General features: G+C 44.8%; 1 protein-coding gene across 2 annotated transcripts in view; it reads right to left on the minus strand.

The window, feature by feature from the left end:
- The window catches only part of CLMP (CXADR like membrane protein), a 125752-nt gene that overhangs the window by 78898 nt on the left and 26878 nt on the right, over nt 1-19976 (minus strand). The window contains exon 1 of one of the 2 annotated variants that reach the window (XM_066606602.1): nt 11693-11764. The exons of the other annotated variant lie outside the window; for it this stretch is intronic. Coding sequence (XP_066462699.1) covers nt 11693-11699 — 7 coding nt within the window. The 5' untranslated portion in view covers nt 11700-11764. Of the gene's footprint in view, nt 1-11692; nt 11765-19976 lie in introns of those variants that run through there. 2 annotated transcript variants of the gene reach the window in all.

Raw genomic sequence — 19976 nt, forward strand, 5'->3', positions numbered from 1 at the left:
AAGATAACAATTCCCCACCACCACCACCACCAAAGTAATGGTGGTTCCTCTGTGTCCCCTCAAAGTAATGTGGTCCCTCTAAAGTTATACTGGTCTCACTATGTCCCCCCACCCCCAAATAATACTAATCTCTCAGTGGTGCCTCATAATGGGATCATGGCTTCTACCCTTTGTTTCTCTCCAAAGTAGTAGTGCTCTATTTTTCCCTTGTTCTCCAAACTAATACTAATAGTGGTCCTTTTGTTCCCTTGTTTTGCGGCAATAGTAGTCCTCTCTGCCCCTGCTTCCCCCCCCAATAGCGCTCCTCTGAGCCCCCGCTTCCCCTCCCTGATAACAGTGATCCTCTGTGCCCCAACTTCCTCTCAATAATAGTGGTCCTCTGTGCTCCTGTCCCCCTGCTTGCCCCAAATAATAGTGTTCCTCTGAGTTTCTGCTTCCCCGCTCAAATATTAATTGTCCTTCGTGCTCCTGCTTTCCCCTTCCATCCCAATAATAGTGGTCCTCTGTCCTACTGCTACTCCACCTATCCCTTATATTCAGGTCCGCTGTTGCAGTTAACAGTAAGTGTTTTGCTGCCTCACAGCTTCTGAAGTCACATCTACACTGCTCAGTCCTTCTGTATAGTGTTTTCCCTATATCTGCAGCTTCTCTATTAGAGATGAGCGAACCTACTCGTTTCGAGTAATTACTCGATCGAGCACCGCGATTTTCGAGTACTTCCGTACTCGGGTGAAAAGATTCGGGGGGCGCCGGGGGGTGGGGGAGGCGTGGCGGAGCGGGGGGTAGCAGCGGGGAACAGGGGGGAGCACTCTCTCTCTCCCTCTCCCTTCCACTTCCCACTGCAACCCCCCACTCACCCACGGCGCTCCCCGAATCTTTTCACCCGAGTACGGAAGTACTCGAAAATCGCGGTGCTCGGGCGAAAAAGGGGCGTGGCCGAGTACGCTCGCTCATCTCTATTCTCTATATATGACTGCCATAGGTAAACAAGAGCTCCTCTTTTCTGTGTGCTCTATATGGGAGTTATCGTAGCTATTAGTCTCCACCCAACAGCTGAAGGAAAACCACAGTAGAGATGGAGCCCGCAGAGTGGAAGATGTCTACAAAATGTAGGACACAAGTTACATAATGGCCACAAATAGTGTTTTCCTGATTTACACACATAACAGTACAAGTTTTAATTCTAGTAGCAGAATTAAAGGGGTTGTACCAGAATTTCAATTTGTCCCCTATCCAAGTTGTCCCTGGTCCTCCTTACTGTAGGCTGACCACACACCCCGTGAGGAGGAGACTGAATGATGCAAGCACTCCAGTTACTTTAAATGGGACTACCGAGATACTGGAGTGACATCCCCTCCGTTATTTCCATTAGCCCCATTGAAATGAATGGAGTACTGACCGCACATATGTGGCCAGCACTCCATTCAGAGTGACTTCATGGCGGGTGGGCGAAGTGACCACGGCAGTGACAGGAAAGAAGGACACAGGAGTCTGGTTTTTGAGATTGTTGGGGGTTTTAGTGGTGAGACCCCCACCGATCAGCAGGTTATTCCTTATCCCGTGGATAGGGGCTAACTTGAAATTCTGGTACAACCCCTTTAATGTACCATATAATATACTGATAACCTTTTTTTTTCTTTTAGAGGATAATTTCTCCATGTTGCCATATGCAGAGCCCATACCGTGTTTTCCCGAAAATAAGACAGTGTCATATTAATTTTTGTTCAAAAAGGTTTAACTTTTTTTACATGTATAGCTGCCTGGACACTATTTAAATTGACTTTTTTAATTAACTGTTAGCAGGGCTTAATTTTGGAGTAGGGCTTATATTTCAAGTATCCTCAAAAGCCAGAAAAATCATTTTGCATCCTCAAAAATTCTGGAAAATCATGCTATGTCTTATTTTCTGGGTATGTCTTATTTTCAAGGAAACAGGGTAGTAGTTTTATCTTCCCATCAGTGGAGCCGTGTGATGGCTTGTTTTTTGCGTAGCATGTATTGCTACTATTATACGAGTTGTAAATGTCGCCAAGAAATGGAATGATTACAAACAGAAGAAACTGTATTAAATCGACAGAAAACTGAGCGTTCTCTGTTTGCACATATTCCCACGGGATCCTGAATACAAGGGCACCTCTTCAATTCTACACCTACGCTGACTACCGGAACCGGCTGCTTATGCGTCACAAACTATGATGAGACCGTTGTAAGCTTCAAGTGAGATATTACATATCCATCATTGCGCTGTTTACACGTCCGGTGTCAATGAAGCGCTATTTCTAGATGTCCTTCATTTTCTGAGGTACACATGCTGCTGTTATTTTCTAAATTAATATCTACTATCATCTATCTTTTACTCGGGACGTAGTTAGTCGGTGTGGGTATTTCTGCGTCACAATGGTATCCCTATGAGCCTTAAAGGGGTTGTCCCGCGAAAGCAAGTGGGGTTATACACTTCTGTATGGCCATATTAATGCACTTTGTAATATACATCGTGCATTAATTATGAGCCATACAGAAGTTATTCACTTACCTGCTCCGTTGCTAGCGTCCTCGTCTCCATGGTTCCGTCTAATTTCAGCGTCTAATCTCCCGATTAGACGCGCTTGCGCAGTCCGGTCTTCTCCCTTCTGAATGGGGCCGCTCGTGCCGGAGAGCTGCTCCTCGTAGCTCCGCCCCGTCACGTGTGCCGATTCCAGCCAATCAGGAGGCTGGAATCGGCAATGGAACGCACAGAGCCCACGGTGCACCATGGGAGAAGACCTGCGGTCCACCGTGGGTGACGATCCCGGCGGCCATCTTCGCAAGGTAAGTAAGAAGTCACCGGAGCGCGGGGATTCGGGTAAGTACTATCCGTTTTTTTTTTTTAAACCCCTGCATCGGGTTTGTCTCGCGCCGAACGGGGGATCTATTGAAAAAAAAAAAACCCGTTTCGGCGTGGGACAACCCCTTTAAATTCCGTACCTGCTGCGCATCTTAACTTCAAAGCCGCCAGATTAAATTCTGCAGTGGAAAAGCTTCTGCTGCAGAATTAAGGACGTCTTGCGGAATTGTTCTTGCGGATTTCTAACCTACAGGCAATTCTGCAACCAAAGTCTGCGTAAAAAACACAAGAAAAAAAATGCACAATGCATTCCACAGTTAAAAACACAACAAAATCTGCACTAATTGACAAAATCCGCATCTGCGCTGCTTCCTGCGGACAATTCCATCCCGTGTGAAAGGTCTCCAGCGTTGAATGCAAAAGAAACTCGTGCAGCTCGGATTTTGAAATTCACATAGCAGAAAAAAAAGAACTGAGAAGTCAATTCTTGAAGTGGTCGCTTTGTTGAGTGTCTGTCCCATTGAATGGGGTTAAAGTCGTATGCAAATCTGCAGCTCATCCTCAGATTTCTGCCGCAGATTATGTGGCAGATCAGTCGGAAAAATCCGTCACAGATCTGTCATATTAAAACTCGGTGTGAACATGTCATTAACCCCTTGAAGACCTGACATTTTTCTTTTTTGTTTTTTTTTATGTATCCCCCTCTTTCTGTTTATATAGCTGTATGAGGGCTTGTTTTTGGTGGGACAAGTATTTTTCAGTGGTACCATATAATGTATTAAAAAGCTTTAAACAATTTATGGGGGAGGGATAAAAAACAATTGCCATTATTTTTTTCTTATGGAATGCATGGTGCAGTAAAGCGTTCATTTTATTCTGTGTGCAGTAGTGATAATGCCAATTTTATTTAGTGTTTTAGGGTGGATTCAGACGACCGTATATCGGCTGGGTTTTCACACCGAGCCGATATACGGTGTCCTCATCTGCAGGGGGGGGGGGAGGATGGAAGAGCCAGGAGAAGGAACTGAGCTCCCGCCCCCTCTCTGCCTCCTCTCCACCTCCTCTTCGCTCCTCTGCACTATTTGCAATGAAAGGAGGCGGGATGGGGGCGGAGCTAAGTGGGGAGAATTAGCCCTGCCCCCCTCCAGCCTCTCCCCATTGCAAATAGTGCAGAGTAGCGGAGGCAGAGAGGGGGCGGGAGCTCAGTTCCTGCTCCCGGCTCTTCCAGCCTCCTCCCCCTGCAGGGAGACGACGTATATCGACTGGTCGTGAAAACCCAGCCGATATACGTTTGTCTGAATCCAGCCTAAAATAGACACTTTAAAAGCTGCTTTTTTAAAATTTGCTCTTTGTCGCCATAGATCCCTAACCCACCGAGTTTCCTGCCGGCAGGCTTGTACTCCGAAGAGCGAGCTGTAGTTTAGTAGTACCATTTTTGGGTACATACAACTTTTTCACTACTTTTTATTCCTTTTTTGTTGGTCACAAGGTGGTCAGAAAAGCTGAAATTCTGGGGTTAATAATTTTTAGTATTTTTAAAAATGTCATTAAACTTAATTTTATTCTTAATCCCACTAGAGGACTCGCATTTGCAATCATCTGATTGCTTATACCATATACTGTAATACTTCTGTATTGCAGTATATTGTGCTTCTAATGACAGCCTCTTACTCCCTGCCGTACATAATAGGCTGAAATTCATGGAAGGCTTGGAAGCCTTCGTTAGGCCTGAGGCTGCCATGACAACTCATCGATACCCCGCAATCATATTGGATGAGGGGGTGTGGGGGGGGGGGGGGGGTTGGGGCTAGTTGCATAGATGCTGCAGTGAGGATTGACTGCAGCATCTAAGCAGTTAAATAGTCGTGATTGGAGTGCTTCAATCACAGGCGTTGCAGCCGGATGTCAGTTATGCCGTATGAAGCTGATAGTCACCAGATTTGGAGCCAACTTGGCTTCCGAGCCTCCCCAAACCTCCCTCTTTCCCATTACGTAATAGGTCATGAAGGGGTCAAGAGTTCGAAAAAATTTTCTAAATAAAGTTATAGTGTCCGGAAAGAATGAAAATAGCTCAGGTTGTAAGATACACCTTACTGCTAGTTTACATTGTTCCTAAGTTCTCTGAATGTTGTCAGCCGTGTAAAGAATGGAGGTTTTCATTTTGGTTGTCATGGCTGCGTCTATTGTCATGAATACATCTATACATACAAATATACTTCCTCCTCTTGTCTGCATTATACAGTATATATAATACATTGTTTATTACTTCCGTGAAGTTTAGTAAGCAGTAAAAGGCTTAAAAACAATAAACAGATTTATGATAGAATCCTTGATGTAGCTTTGAAAGTTCTGAATTCAATTTTATGCAGTCATGTCATATGCCTAATATTTCTGCCGTGTGTATAGCAAGAGCAAAGTATCACACGTGCTGTGGACTTTGAATTGTTGACTGTGGGGGAAGCCACACTATATAACCTCTTGCATTGTAACAATAAAACAGAAGCACTTGGAAAAATCACCTGAGTGTTTCCTATTGTTCTCTTCTCCGATGCATCGAAAAATAATTCGGCATACCTGATTGATAAGGCTATCATACCCCTTGAGTATCACCCAGATTAAGCGATTACTTTATTATAGCCATGGCAGCCAAAATGAAAATCTCTTTACACTGCAGGCTGCATTTTGGTAACTGGTGAGTTTTTATAAAGTCGATTGTATTCATTTCATAGCTAAACAACATTCTAAGTAGGTTTGTAGCTAGAGATGAGCCAGCACCCAAATGCTCGGGTCTGCGTTATTCGAGTTGGGCTTTTCGTAAAATTCGAGAGCTCTACTCGAGTAACGAACCCCATTGACTACAATGGGAGACTCGTATTTTTGTATGTGGGACGCCGGGTGCCAAGATTTTTTTTTCTTCCAGGGGTCTCTCTCTCTCTTCCCTGCCTGCCAGTAAAAAAAATATTTGCCATTGACTGGTGCTGCGTTGCGGCGGGGAGGGGCCAAAACAGGCACGTCACAGTGGGGAGGAGTCAAAAACTGGGGCGGGGTCGAACACGGCTTGATGCTCGTTCGAATAACGAGCACTATCGAGTACGCTAATACTTGAACGAGCATCAAGCTCGCCAGAGTACGTTCGCTCAACTCTATTTGTAGCCCATTTAACACAGGATGTTAATAAAAGAACATAGGCAAATGTTAATAATAATTTTGGTGCAGGAGATGAGTTGGCATGGCCATACACAGAAGATAGGTGACCATTCCCTCGTTCAGCCAACAGCTGTCTCCCTCGACCTCCTCAGAACATGCATTCTTGGTTCAGACGAATGTGCATGCTTAATTCAATGGTGGAGGGAGACAAGCTGCTATCAGACACATCTGGCAGCGGCTCATTTCCTGATACTCATTTCCCGAACATCTGCAGTCAAGGAAACGCCGAGGAGACGGTTTACAAATAGGATTGTTGGTGAATCTTGCCAATTTAAAGTGGTTATCCAGCTTTGTACTATTGATGACCGGTCTACAGGATCGGCCATCAATATCTGATCGGTGGGGGTTCGCCACTCAGGATCCCCACCGAGCAGCTGATTGAAGGGGCCGCGGCGCTCGTCTCTACGGAGTGGAAGTTTTAACTCCATCATTTCCCAGATGCACAGCTTAAAGGGAAGATGACAGATCAACTTTCACACATAATCAGCGTTTTCTCCTGTATGGAAGATGCTTAAAAATGTCCTACTCGTCTTTCTTATTCTGCCTATCAATACACAGACCTATAACATAGTTACCCCTTTTAGCTTTCACCAGAATACCCCATGATGTCTTCCATTGTTGCTTAATGATCTGCTATGGATGCCAGTATTCCACTTGGCTGAACTCCGATATCAGGATGTGGAATGCTGCTGGAATATATTAGGTGTCTTCCACGTGTCTACGTTGGGCAATCTCAATCCATATTATGCTGTTTTTATGATTTTATCATAGTTTCTATTATATTACAAGACATGATCTTGAATATCTAGGCTCTGAATCTTTACACTTTCTGTAAATCAGCTTTGGGCCCTCTGCATGTGGCTTTATAGCTGTGATGCCAGGGATACAGTGTGTGACAATAGGGGATTAGTCACTCCTTAGGATCATCTCCACCTAGATGGGTGGTCACACCTCAGTAACCCACGTCCACCCCAGAATTGGTGGTAAAACTCAAGTCCATTAATTTCGGCAGCACTAATAGATAATCTTCGCACTGTTGTTTTAGTCATAGTACACACACGGATTTAATAACATAAGTCCTAGCCGTTTAGCTATTAACTCACATAGGCATTCAATGCTATCTATCATGGAGGCCAAGCACCTCAATACAACATGTCCATAATACCATACCCAGCAAAAAAAACCCAATGAGGTAGAAGCCAATTTTCCCCATTTAAGGGAAAAAATTCCTTCCCGACTCCAATCTGGCAATAGGAATAATCTTTTGCTCAACGAGTCACGACCCTTGTGAAGTTATTAATGATTATAACAATGTAATATTGTAACGTTCAAGAAAGGCATCCAGGCCCCTCTTAATCTTTTTTAGAGAGTTCACCATCACCACGTCCTCAGGCAGAGAGTTCCACAGTCTCACTGCTCTTACAGTAAAGAACCCCCTTCTATGTTGGTGTAGAAACCTTCTTTCCACTAGAGGGCGCCGATTTGTTACTATCCTGGGTATAAATTGATGCTAGGAGATATCTCTGTGTTGTCCCCTGATATATCTATACGCATATTGAATGTAGTTTGAGGCCAATAGTTCTTAAATAATAATTCAAACAACCCCTTTAACCCTTTCCAATCCATTTATTTTTTCTCATCCATTCTCCCCAGCTCCAAATAAATTGAAGCTGGGGAGAATGGATGAGAAAAAATACATTTTCCCTTCACCCTCCTGAACTGACAGAGTTCAGGAGGGTGCAGGTGCTCACTGCACCGTGGGGGGGAATTCAGAAGTGATACTTCCGCATTTTCCTGTCTGCCTCCCGCCTCGGCGATCATGTGACCGCTGGGGTCTGGTGGCACCCAGCAGTCACATGATCGCCGGGCAGAATGCGGAAGTAATACTTCCGCATTCTCCCTTCCGCCTCCCAACTCGGCGTTCATGTGACCGCTGGGGTCGGGTAACACTGGTGGTCACATGATCGCCGGCCGGAATCTCTGCATTGCATAGCGCTAATTGAGCGCTATGTAATGTGTAAAGGAGAAGGCAGAAAGGGTTAAAAACTAGAGATGAGCGAGTATACTTGCTAAGGCACTTTACTCGAGTGAGTAGTGCCTTAGCCGAGTATCTCCCCGCACGCCTCTAAAGATTCGGGGGCCGCCGCGGGTGACAGGTGAGTTGCGGCGGGGAGCGGGGGGGGGAGAGAGGGAGAGAGAGATCTCCCCGCCGTTCCTCCCCGCTCTCCCCCGCCGGCCCCCGAATCTTTAGGGGCGAGCTGGGAGATACTCGGCTAAGGCACTGCTCGCTTAGCGAGTATACTCGCTCATCTCTATTGAACACCCTTTCTGCCTTCTCCTCGGGGGTCCTCGATGAGGATCAGTGCAGAAGTGCATCTGCACCCGATGTGTCTGATGATCGGGTGCTAATGCACTCCTGCACTGCACTGTCGGGCCTGTCCCGACATCGGAGCTGTGGAGGGAAATGATGATGTCGGGGCAGGCCCGACATTGGATTGGAAAGGGTTAAATAGTGGAAGAAATATTCTTTAAAGACAGTTATAGGAAAGGCTTCTAAAATGGCTCCATATTAGGCTAGATTCAGATTTTCACAATTTTTTTTAATTTCAGTTTTCCGTTCTGTGCTGGGCACAGAAAACCGAAAATGACGGAGAATCGAATCCCTCAATGTCTGACCAACTCCATTCACTCATACTGGGAATGGGGTAAGTTGGCTTCTGTCATGGTGTCCGCCATATTACCTGAAAATATAGCACTACATGCAATACTTTTAAAACATTTTTTCTCCCCGTGTTTCCACTCAATTCCAGTTGAAGGACTTTTTGTGGCAACGTTTGATGACCGTGGTAATATCATGGATTACCGTGGCCCTCACAAAACATTAGTACTTTCCAATGGGGAAAAAGTTGAAGGCAATGTTTGCCAGTAAGCTGCAATTCCACCATGATGCTCTGCGCAGCCAGAAAAAAAGGAATCGTTCTTTGTTCTAAATGTTGTATGAATTAGTAAAATAGTCACATGTATAGACGATAATCCGCTCCCATTAAAATCTGTTCTCCGGGGAAACAAGCGCTTAGCTAATTGAATTTCTATCAAGAATTCATAGTTGCCCACATTTAGAATCTGCATGAGTTTATGAAGTAGATATGGGGAAAGAAGGGGATTTGTGAAGAGTAGACACTTCTATGATTTTTACAGTCTAGTTCCCTGATAATGGGAAATGCGTGACTTGCAGAATTCCTTCTGTCGAACATGCAGAGCAAACAGTTTAGATTTTGTACGCGGCGCTAGAGAGGACAGGACCGAGAAGCGTTCCTATAAATGGTAATTAAGGTGGTTATAAACAAGGAGAGAGGCTCCGTCCAGCTTATTCTGTAAATAATGACGTGAACCGTTAAGCACATTCTTCCTTGTACAGGCTGCTGTGTATACACAACTTTCACGTGAACTCATCTCTAAAATACGATTCAGAGTGCAGAAAACTCCCGAGAGATGGTAGAGCGTCAGACACTAAATAATGGAAAATCACTTTGTACTGCTAAGGAGATAAGGTGTCCGTACACCTTCAACAACCGTCAGACAATTGACCGTTCATCCGACAGCTGTTATCATCTGCTCCCCCATACACATGAACATTCAGGGAAACGTTGAAATTCCCCCTAATACACATTAGAGAGCTGTCTGGCTCTGACGATTAAACTTGAGGAAAGTATTAATTATATTGTGAAAGTGTTGAATTATATTTTATGCAGTAGTGTCATGTGTATAACATTTGTGCCGTATGCATAGCAACATGTATGTATACAAAAAACACATATTGTAGTTTTACTAACAGGGTTCCGGATGCTGTGCATGCAGCTTTGTCATAATTAACCTTTGTAATGTTTTACTAAGAGAGAAGTATCACACATGCTGTAGACTTTGAATTGTTTACTGTAGGGGAAGCCACACTATATAACCTCTTGCATTGAAACAGTAAAACAGTAGAAGGGGGAAGGGACTTGTTATTTGTATAGCGCCAACTTATTCTGCAGCGCTTTCATGTCACTTTTATTTATTAGCAAGCTGAGTATTCTTTTTACTGACCTCAGAAGCATGGAAGGCAACCTTGAGCGGGCTACTTGAACCATGTGGGGATTGAACCTGCAACCTTCGGGTCATGAGTGAGAGCTTAGGACTGCATACTGCTGCCTTAGGCCGGCTGTCCACGGGCAATGCGGCATCCAGCAGCGAAGCTCCGCCGCTGGAGCCGCCGCCGAATCTCCGCCGGTCAGCCCTATCTAATAGATAGGCTGACCGTGGAGAATCGGGACCATGATTCTAAGCTCGTGGACAGGTGTTGGCGCTCTCCATAGCAATGCTATAGGAAGCATCGGCCGGCGTGATTCGCCGTCGGTTTACCGCTGGCAAATAAACTGTCGTGGACAGGGGGCCTTAACACTCTGCGCCACATGAGGCCCTAGAAGAGCTTAAAAACATCACTTGAGTATTTCTCATTGTTTTCTTCTCCAATGTATTGAATAACAATTAAGCATACCTGATTGATAAGGCTACAATACCCCTTGAGTATCACCTAAATTAAGTGATTACTTTAACAAACTCTAATATATGTGGGGGGCTATAATCACATAGGCAATGGCTATTCTGACCAAGTACAAGAAGACCTATGCTCTTTAGCGATGGAATTAGTCTGTACTAAGAATAGAAGCTACAGAGCACTAGTTCTCAAAAGTAACAACAGTGATTTAGACTGTAGCCTGTGAAGTCACTTGTCAGATAATCCCAGCAGCCCAGACTTTAATTTATATCTATCACCTTACGTATAAAGTTACATTTGCAAATGGAAAAGCTCAAGCAGCTATCGTGAGCACCTTTGGCAGAGTTAATTACTGTGTTTAAATTTTTACCGTGCCTCCTTATTTGCATAATGTGTGACAGACAAAAAGTCGAGTCGTCCAAAGTGAAAGAATAAGATTATTAAAACAAACTTTTCTAACTTTTTTTAGCCACTCTAAACATAGGTGTAGATATGTTTTTAAATTACTGATTGAGACTGTGCAGTTTTGTATTGCACCAATGCAACAGAATTAGAGATAAGCGAACTTACTCGCTAAAGCAAATTACTCGAGCGAGTAGTGCCTTATGCGAGTACCTGCCCGCTCGTCTCTAAAGATTCCGGTGCTGGCAGGGGAGAGCGGTGAGTTGTGGGAGTGAGCAGGGGGGAGAGAAGAAGAGAGAGATCTCCCCTCTGTTCCTCCCCGCTCTCCCCCGCTGCTCCCCGCCGGCACCTGAATCTTTAGAGACGAGCGGGCAGGTACTCGCATAAGGCAATACTCGCTCGAGTAGTTTGCCTTAGCGAGTACGCTCGCTCATCTCTAAACAGAATCCTAATAAAAAAATTAAGCCAGGTTTCCAGAAAGTATTGAGTTAAACTATCCTTCTAAAAATGATAGCTGTTGACTAAAAGTTTCATTTCTATCATACACCCATCTAGTAGCACATTGAACCACCATTGGAACTACAACAGTTCATCATCCTGCAGAAATATTAGCCCGTGGAGATAGGATAGTTTCTCGCAGTTGCCACACATTAGATGGGGATCCTGCTGATCAGCTGGCAGGAAGGGGTCACTCATTCATGCTGCTTGTGCCAAATTCTGACCTTCCATCTGAATGGTGCATCAGGAATCTGGATTGATCTGAGCAGACAATGGTCTTCCACTTCTCTGTAATCCGGTGTTTGGATTCTTTTCCTCCCTGGTCTTGCCCTTCTGCTTCTGCTAGACAGCAATAGGGAGGAAGCAAAATGCTGGTAATCAGCGTAGACTTTTGATTGCGAAAAGAAGGGTCAAGACAGGATTAGACCTGACTTTTTCTTTACTTGTGAAGGGGTTTTCCCCCAGAACATGTCTATTGCTTGTTTTATGGAACGTATAAGGCTGGCTTTACACGGGTGGATTTGCATTGTGGAATCGATAGCGGCGTCTGCCTCCGGATTCCTCAGCAAATACCACCCATAACATGGAAAAGTGAATTTTCTTGCACGCGAGCGGAAATCAACTGCAATTTTCCACTTGTGGAAGAAAAATCACAGCATGCTCTATTTTTAGGCAGATTTTGTGTGGACGACTTCCATTGAAGTCATTGGAGGCCGTCTGACCTGCGGCCCTTCCGCAATCATCATTGCAGAAAGATTGCGGTATCCGTGTCATTGCCTGGCGATGCTGCGGCAAAGTCTGTACTGAGCATGTATTTTGCCTCTTCCTTCTTGCTTGTATAGTTTGTGGCATAACTTTGGGCCAGTGGCATCTCTACTTTTATCTACCTTTTATGGCCATACCAAGCATTATATAGTACTTTCGAGGGAAGCTCCACCCTTTATTTTTTTCTGTACCAGTCTTAGCCAGCAATGGTACTCGAATTGGTCATCTGCGGTTATAGAGCATCTATGCTGGTTGGAGCAGCGGCATTGTAGCACTGCCTGATTGCGCACTGCCTTCTTTCTCAAAACGATTCTTGACATCCTCCTCTGATCCCTTGTCTATGGGAGCTTCTATTGCCACGACCGAATGGCAAAGGGAGGGGAATGGGCATGAAAACAGGAGATTTAGCTGCGACTTGCTTGAGGCTTTCTCTCGTTCATGTGATTTTCAGCTGTGATGTGGGCGCCGAAAATCATCAACGCCCATGTGAAAAAAACACGAGGGCGGCTTCCCACGCACGTATTTGCGCCTGCAAAATTTGCTTGCGCGATATGCAGAGAATAGAACCCATTGATGTCAATGGCTTCACTCTCATTGTGCGTTTTTGCACAGGCATTCTGTGCATTAAAAAAGACGCAGCACACTCTATCTTTGTGCACCAAATGACCCATAGGAGTCCATGGGGGGTGCGCATATGTGCAACCAATACTTGCGCAATTTTGCAGAAAAACGAACAGATCTGGAACTAATTAGGCTGCACAGCCTTTAAAAATCACGGCGCGGATGTGTCCCGCGCCCATGTTGCGTTTCCGAGTGTGTTTTAGTGCATACGCTCGTGGGAAGCCGCCCTAAATGGTGTAATACATCTGGAGAAAGAGATATATATAAAGAAAATTGGAAAGTTTTTCGGACCCCTTGCTCAGTACCCCAGCTTACATCTAATGCTCTTCTGTGATGAACTCTTTTTTTTACTTTCATGTCACAATGATGATATTACTAATATTTATTTATTTTAACACTGCATTAATCCGGTGATGCCTGCCCGATGCTGCAGCACTAGAGATGAGCGGGCACCAAAATGCTCGGGTACTCGTTACTCGGGACGAAATTTTCGCAATGCTCGAGGGTTCGTTTCGAGTAACGAACCCCATTGAAGTCAATGGGCGACCTGAGCATTTTTGTATTTCGCCGATGCTCGCTAAGGTTTCCATTTGTGAAAATCTGGGCAATTCAAGAAAGTGATGGGAACAACACAGCAACGGATAGGGCAGGCGAGGGGCTACATGTTGGGCTGCATCTCAAGTTCCCAGGTCCCACTATTAAGCCACAATAGCGGCAAGAGTGCCCCCCCCCCCGCACTGTCAGCATAAAGATCGTTCTCCTCTGCCACAGCTGTAACAGCTGTGGCAGAGAAGAACGATGTTTGCCCATTGAATTCAATGGTGCCGGCAATACAGCAGGTTCCACTGAAAGCAATGGGCTGCCGGCGATCGCGGGATGAATTGTCGGGAAGGGCTTAAATATATAAGCCCTTCCCTGCAATTCATCCAGAAATGTGTTACAATAAAAATATATACCGGCGTATAAGGCGACGACCCCCCAACTGTCACCTTATACGCCGGGAATACAGCGGAGCAAAGAATAAAAATCATTACTCACTTCTTCTGACGTTCTGCGGTGCTGCTGCAGGCTGTCGCTCCCTCCTGGTTCCCGGCAGAGCATTGCTTTCTGGACGCAGGGCTTGAAATCCCCGCCTCCAGAAACACAGCCAATCACAGCCATTCAATGACATCATTGTCAATGGCTGTGATTGGCTGAAGGCACGTGTGTTTCTGGAGGCGGGGATTTAAAGCCCTTCGTAGAGAAAGCAATGCTCTGCCGGGAACCAGGAGGGAGTGACAGCCTGCAGGAGCACCGCAGAACGTCAGAAGAAGTGAGTAATGATTTTTATTCTTTGCTCCACTGTATTGCCGGCGTATAAGGTGACAGTTGGGGGGTCGTCTTATACGCCCCGTCGCCTTATATGCCGGTATATACGGTATATATTTTTATTGTAACACATTTCTGGATGAATTGCAGGGAAGGGGTTATATATTTAACCCCTTCCCGACAATTCTTCCCGCGCACGCCGGCAGCCCATTGCTTTCAGTGGAACCTGCTGTATTGCCGGCTCCATTGAAATCAATGGGCAAACATCGTTCCTTTCTGCCACGGCTGTTACAGCTGTGGCAGAGAAGAATGATTTGTCTTCTATATGTTCTCAATGGGGTCGGCGCTGCTGCCACCGGCCCCATTGAGCGCATATAGAGAAGAGAACGGGAATCGCAGATCGCACATAGGTGCGATCTGCGATTTCTATGGCCTTAAGAAGGACCGTTGGGGTTCTTGAAATCTAAAATCACTCCTAACACTCTCCCTATAGCAGCTCCACCAAGACAGCACTTTCCCTGATCTCTGTCAGAACGCATCTGTGGCGAGCCGCGGGCCGGCAGATTTTAATACTCGGGTGACACCTAATCTCGCCAGCCACTCACAGCAGGGGGGTGGTATAGGGCTTGAACGTTGCAGGGGGAAGTTGTAATGCCTTCCCTGTCTTTCAATTGGCCAGAAAAGCGCGCAAATTTCTCAGGGAAGAAAATGAAAGTAACCCGAACACCGCGTGGTACTCGTTACGAGTAACGAGCATCTCGAACACGCTAATACTCGAACGAGTATGCTCGCTCATCTCTATGCAGCACACAATATAAGAGGAGAGCTGCACATAATCATCTACAATCCATGGTAAGGACTCCTAATGTATCCGAGTGGAATTGTCTGTTATCTGTAGCACAATGTGACAAAGGCTCCCCATTTGACCTTCTCCTCGTCGGCGGGACTCGGTACGTGCGGGAAGAGAGGGGAGCGAAGGTTATTGGGGTTTCAGTCCTTTGTTGAAGATTGAGATGAGGAGATTATTTAACCCTTCGAATCTAAGCCTGTTTGTGCTTTAACCCCTTAATGACATGGCCTATTTTGGTGTTGAGGACCAAGCGATTTTTGGTATTTTTCCATCTCCATTTTTCAAAAGCCATAACTTTTTTATTTTTCCGTCGACGCGGCCGTATAAGGGCTTGTTTTTTGCGTGGCGAGCTGTAGTTTTTATTGGTGCCACTTTTGGGTACATGGACTATATCGTAAAACTTTTATTATTTTTTTTATAATAACAGGGAGAGAAAACGTATAAATTCTGCCATAGATGTTTTTTTACAGCGTTAATCATGCAGCATAAATGACACACTAAATTTTTTCTGCGGGTCGGTACGGTTAGAACGATACCAAAATTCTTCTATTTTTTGCAATAAAAACCCATTTTTTTGGGTAATCTTTTTTTTTTCTCTATAGCTGCATTCAAAGTCCTGTAACTTTTTTTTATTTTTCTATGTACGGAGCTCTATAAGGGCTTATTTTTTGCGAGACAAGCTGTAGTTTTTATTGGTACCATTTTGGGGAATATACGGCTTTTTTGATCACTTTTATTGCATTTTTTGGGAGGCAAAATGCTAAAAATTAGCATTTTGCCTCTGTTTTTTAGCGTTTTTTTTTTACGCTTTTTGCCGTACAAAATAAAAAGCATGTTCATCTTTTTGTACACGTCGTTACGGACGCGACGATACCAAATATGTGGTATTTTTAATTTGTTTTTGCCCTTTTTTAATGCTAATATTAGAAAAAGCACAAAAAAAGGTGTTTTCTTATTTTTTTTTACATTTTTCATTTTTTTACATTTTTTTTACACTATTTGAGTCCCTCGGAGGGACTCTGAGCTACTGCTCTGCCATGCCTTATCGCTTATACAGCGATCACAGGCATTGGCACTACAGGACACCAGTGTCTGGCGTCCTGTTGCCATGGCGACAGGTCGGGCTCTCGCTATAACATCTCGAGATCCGGCCGGAGACACAGAGGGAGCGTGCTCCCTCTGTGAACTCTTTCCCTGCTGCGATCTGTTGCAGCGGGACGCCGGCTGTGACTGTGACTGCGGGATAGCGCGAGGTCAGTCATGATCTCGCGCTATCCCGATGACGTAAGGGTACGTCATTTTGCGCGAAGTACCAGCCTGCCATGATGTACCCTTACGTCATGGGGCGGGAAGTGGTTAATGACCAAGCCAAATCTGGTATGTATCACAGTCAAGGGCTCCTGCTCACTGGCGATTGCGATATCACCGCAAGAAAATCGCGGCATAAGGGCGCCCACCCACTGGCGATTTTTTTTCCTGCGAAATTCGCAGCATTTTTTTCTCTGCAGGGGTCTATGGGACTTGTAATGTTAAAATCGCGATCGCGCAAAATCGCAATTTACCGCAAAATCGCGATTTTGCGCGATCGCGATTTTAACATTACAAGTCCCATAGACCCCTGCAGAGAAAAAAATGCTGCGAATTTCGCAGGGAAAAAAAATCGCCAGTGGGTGGGCGCCCTAATTGTGACCTTTTTCCCGCGATTTTTGAGCATCAGCACTGCTTTTTATCGCAAGAACACATCACTGCCACTTTTTTCACGCTATTTTGCTGTAATTTTTTTAACGCAAAAGTCAATAGGACTAAAACACATCACCTGAGAAACGCAAGTCCGTGCTTTGCAATGCGATAAAAAGGAGGCTCTATAGGGAAACGCGGGAGATTAAAAAATGTAAAACGCAGAAAGATAGGGCATGCCACGATTTTTTTTTGGTTGCAGCATCGCATAGGTGAAAACATTGCAAATGTGAAGGAAACCATTGAAAATCATTGCAATTCACGTAATTTTATCACCACCCTTAGGCGGTTTGCACACGGCAGATCTGGAGTCCTGCACGGAATCCAGGCCTGACTGCAGCAGGCGACCCTGAGTACTTTATGTGCAAGTGGCCTTCTTCACCTGCGTCTGCGCGGACCTGTCCTTTTCTTTCTTCTCTGTACTGCGGGTGGACTGCACGGCTCACCATCAAACCTGCGCAGTATGTATTTTTTTTTTTTAAACTCTTGCTTTTCCCGCGGAATCCACAGCCCGTCCGCAATGTCAATTACTGACGGTCAGACGGCTTCCATCGTTAAAAAGGCATCGCACGAAAATTGCAAGTTCGTGCTGCGATGCAATAAAACGAAGGCTCCATAGCGAAACATGGGGAAAAAGCAAAACGCAGAAAGATAGGGAATGCCGCAAATTTTTTTTCCACTTCACATTGTATAAGTGAAGACATCCATTAAAAGGCATGGGTTTCATAATTCTGCTTTTTGACACGCTCTTGCATCGCGTGATTTTATCTCCCGCATGAAACCGGAAATAAGGATGCCTTTACACTTGCGATAAAATTGTGCGATCTTTGCGCGATGCGCGAGCTCGTGAAAATACGGAATTATCAAACCAATGATTTTGAATGGTTTCATTCTCGTTTGCAATGTTCACTCACGCGATGCAGAGTGAAAAAAAATTGCGGCATGCCCTATCTTTCTGTGTTTTGCGTTTTTTGTTTTTTTTTACATTTTTTTATTTTTCACGTTTTCCCTAAGGAGCCTCTTTTTTATCGCAGCACAAACTTGCAATTTACGTTGCGTTTTTACCATTAGAAACTTCTATCGCCTGTCGCGAGAAAAAGCGCGAGAAAATCACGCAAGAAAATTGCAAGAGGCAGCGATGTTTTTGGAAGAAAAACCTTCGCTGATGCTCGGACATCTCAGGAGCGAAATTGCGTTTTTGCCATGATTTTCTTTCAGAAATATCGCGAACGCCAGTATGAAGGGGCCCTAACAAAGTATAAGGCTACATTCACAGAGGTGATCGCGATATCGCACTTGTCAGCGAGCAGTTTTTACGGCAATGGTAAGTGTTTTTGATTAAACATGTGAAATTGCGATCCTCACCCGCGCGTTTCCCATTGACTTCAATGGAAGACATTGCATTGCACGCACATCACACGGCATGCGATGTCCTTCAAGGTCCCATTGAAAACAATGGATGAGGTGTTCCGAAAGAATACGTTGCGCTTTTTTTTCTTCATAGCGATGCAGCAAGGAAAATGTTGCTCGCGTGAATTAATCCATTCAAAAGAATGGATTTCATATTTGTGCGCATCGTACAAAACTCGTGTGAGAATATTGTTCGTGTGAATGCGCCCAAAGGGGATGATTTTTCGCACACGATTTCTGTGCGTTGCGTGATACACAGAAATTGCACGTGAAAAGTACACATTATTTTAAATGGGTGTATTTCCATGGGTGATTTTTCTCTCGCAGTGGTGCTGCGAGATAGAAAAATCCTATTTTTGGGACAATGCTCCGATTTTTTTCCTCCGCAAGCAGAAAATCGCAATTGATTTCTGCTCGTGTGCAGAAAAGAGCGTTTTTCAATAGCACGTTATGGGCGGTATTTGCTGCGGAATCCAGAGACGGACGCCCACTCCGGATTCCGCAATGCAAATCCGCCCGTGTGCAGGCGGCCTTACTGATTTAATATTCAGTATTAAAAATTGAAATATTTTGCTTTTAATTTGATTTAAGCATTTTTAATCAATATAAATGATATTGATGATTAAATGTAACCAATTGATGTAATGAATTAACCTTTTCCAATCCAATTTGTATCCTGGTTTTCCTAGGGGGCTTACTATTTTTTGCCATTATACAATGGCGCTATCTGCTGGCTATAGCCAGTACTGCATGAGATGACACATTGCATAGGCTCTGACAGCAGAGAGGCTGGCCATATACAGTAAGAGAACCCCGACGGACGTCTTCCAACATCAGAGCTGTACAGGCTCAAATCATAATGTCTTCAGACGTCAGACAGTGGATTGGAAAGGGTAATGTAAGGGTGCATTTGCACGTAGTGGAATCGATGTGGAAAATCCACGCTAAAATCCGCGTCAAACACCGCATTACATCATTGGTGCAGATTTGCAGCGCCCCTTTAATTGAGAGTGTAGAATCCGCTGCAGATCTGCATCAAAAACCGCATCCAAATTCTCACCAGATTGATGCTATGTGTGAACTTAGCCTTATAAATGCAATTTACTACTAGATAAATTATTAAAAATGACCCCAACATTATACACCCACCATTACTATCTAAATAGTTAGTAGAGGTGATTGCAACACAAGGGGGTTAATGGGGAGTTTCACTGTACTTTCAGCTTCTCTCTCCTCCAATCTCACACTGACAGGAGAGTTAGAAGGGGGGGGGGGGGGGGAGGAGAGGCTCAAATGCCTGATGGCGGGAAAGACTGTTACTACAACAAACTTTCCCAGCCAGCACTGCTAGTGGCTGACACTCTGATGATGTCATCGGGACTTGAACCAATCAGTTCCCGATGACAGCATTGAGCCACAGGCTGTTAGTAACAACCAGTTTCGGGTGTTTCACTCACTCTGCAGCATGTGATCGCCTGTGGAATGAAGAAAAAAGATTTACGCCGCTGCTGCAAGGAGCCCCACAAGCAGCAGCGATGTAAATTTACAGTGGCCGGTCATGAATGGGTTAATAAGAAAGAGATGATCTAAAAATATCCTTCCATATTATATATCCTTAATTCCTTATAGACTTATGTGTCTGCTTACAGGCTACAAGTAAACTCTGTGTGTAGGCTACTGCCATCACGTTACTCCATTCCCTCTGTTTAATAATGTACAGACAACCCTTAGATTTATATTAAGAAGCTCCCACACCGGATCCCATGATTGGCTACCAGCTACCATTACACAGGTAGTAGATACAGATGAGCGAGCGT

This window comes from Eleutherodactylus coqui, chromosome 6, assembly GCF_035609145.1.
Source record: "Eleutherodactylus coqui strain aEleCoq1 chromosome 6, aEleCoq1.hap1, whole genome shotgun sequence".
Lineage (NCBI taxonomy): Eukaryota > Metazoa > Chordata > Amphibia > Anura > Eleutherodactylidae > Eleutherodactylus > Eleutherodactylus coqui.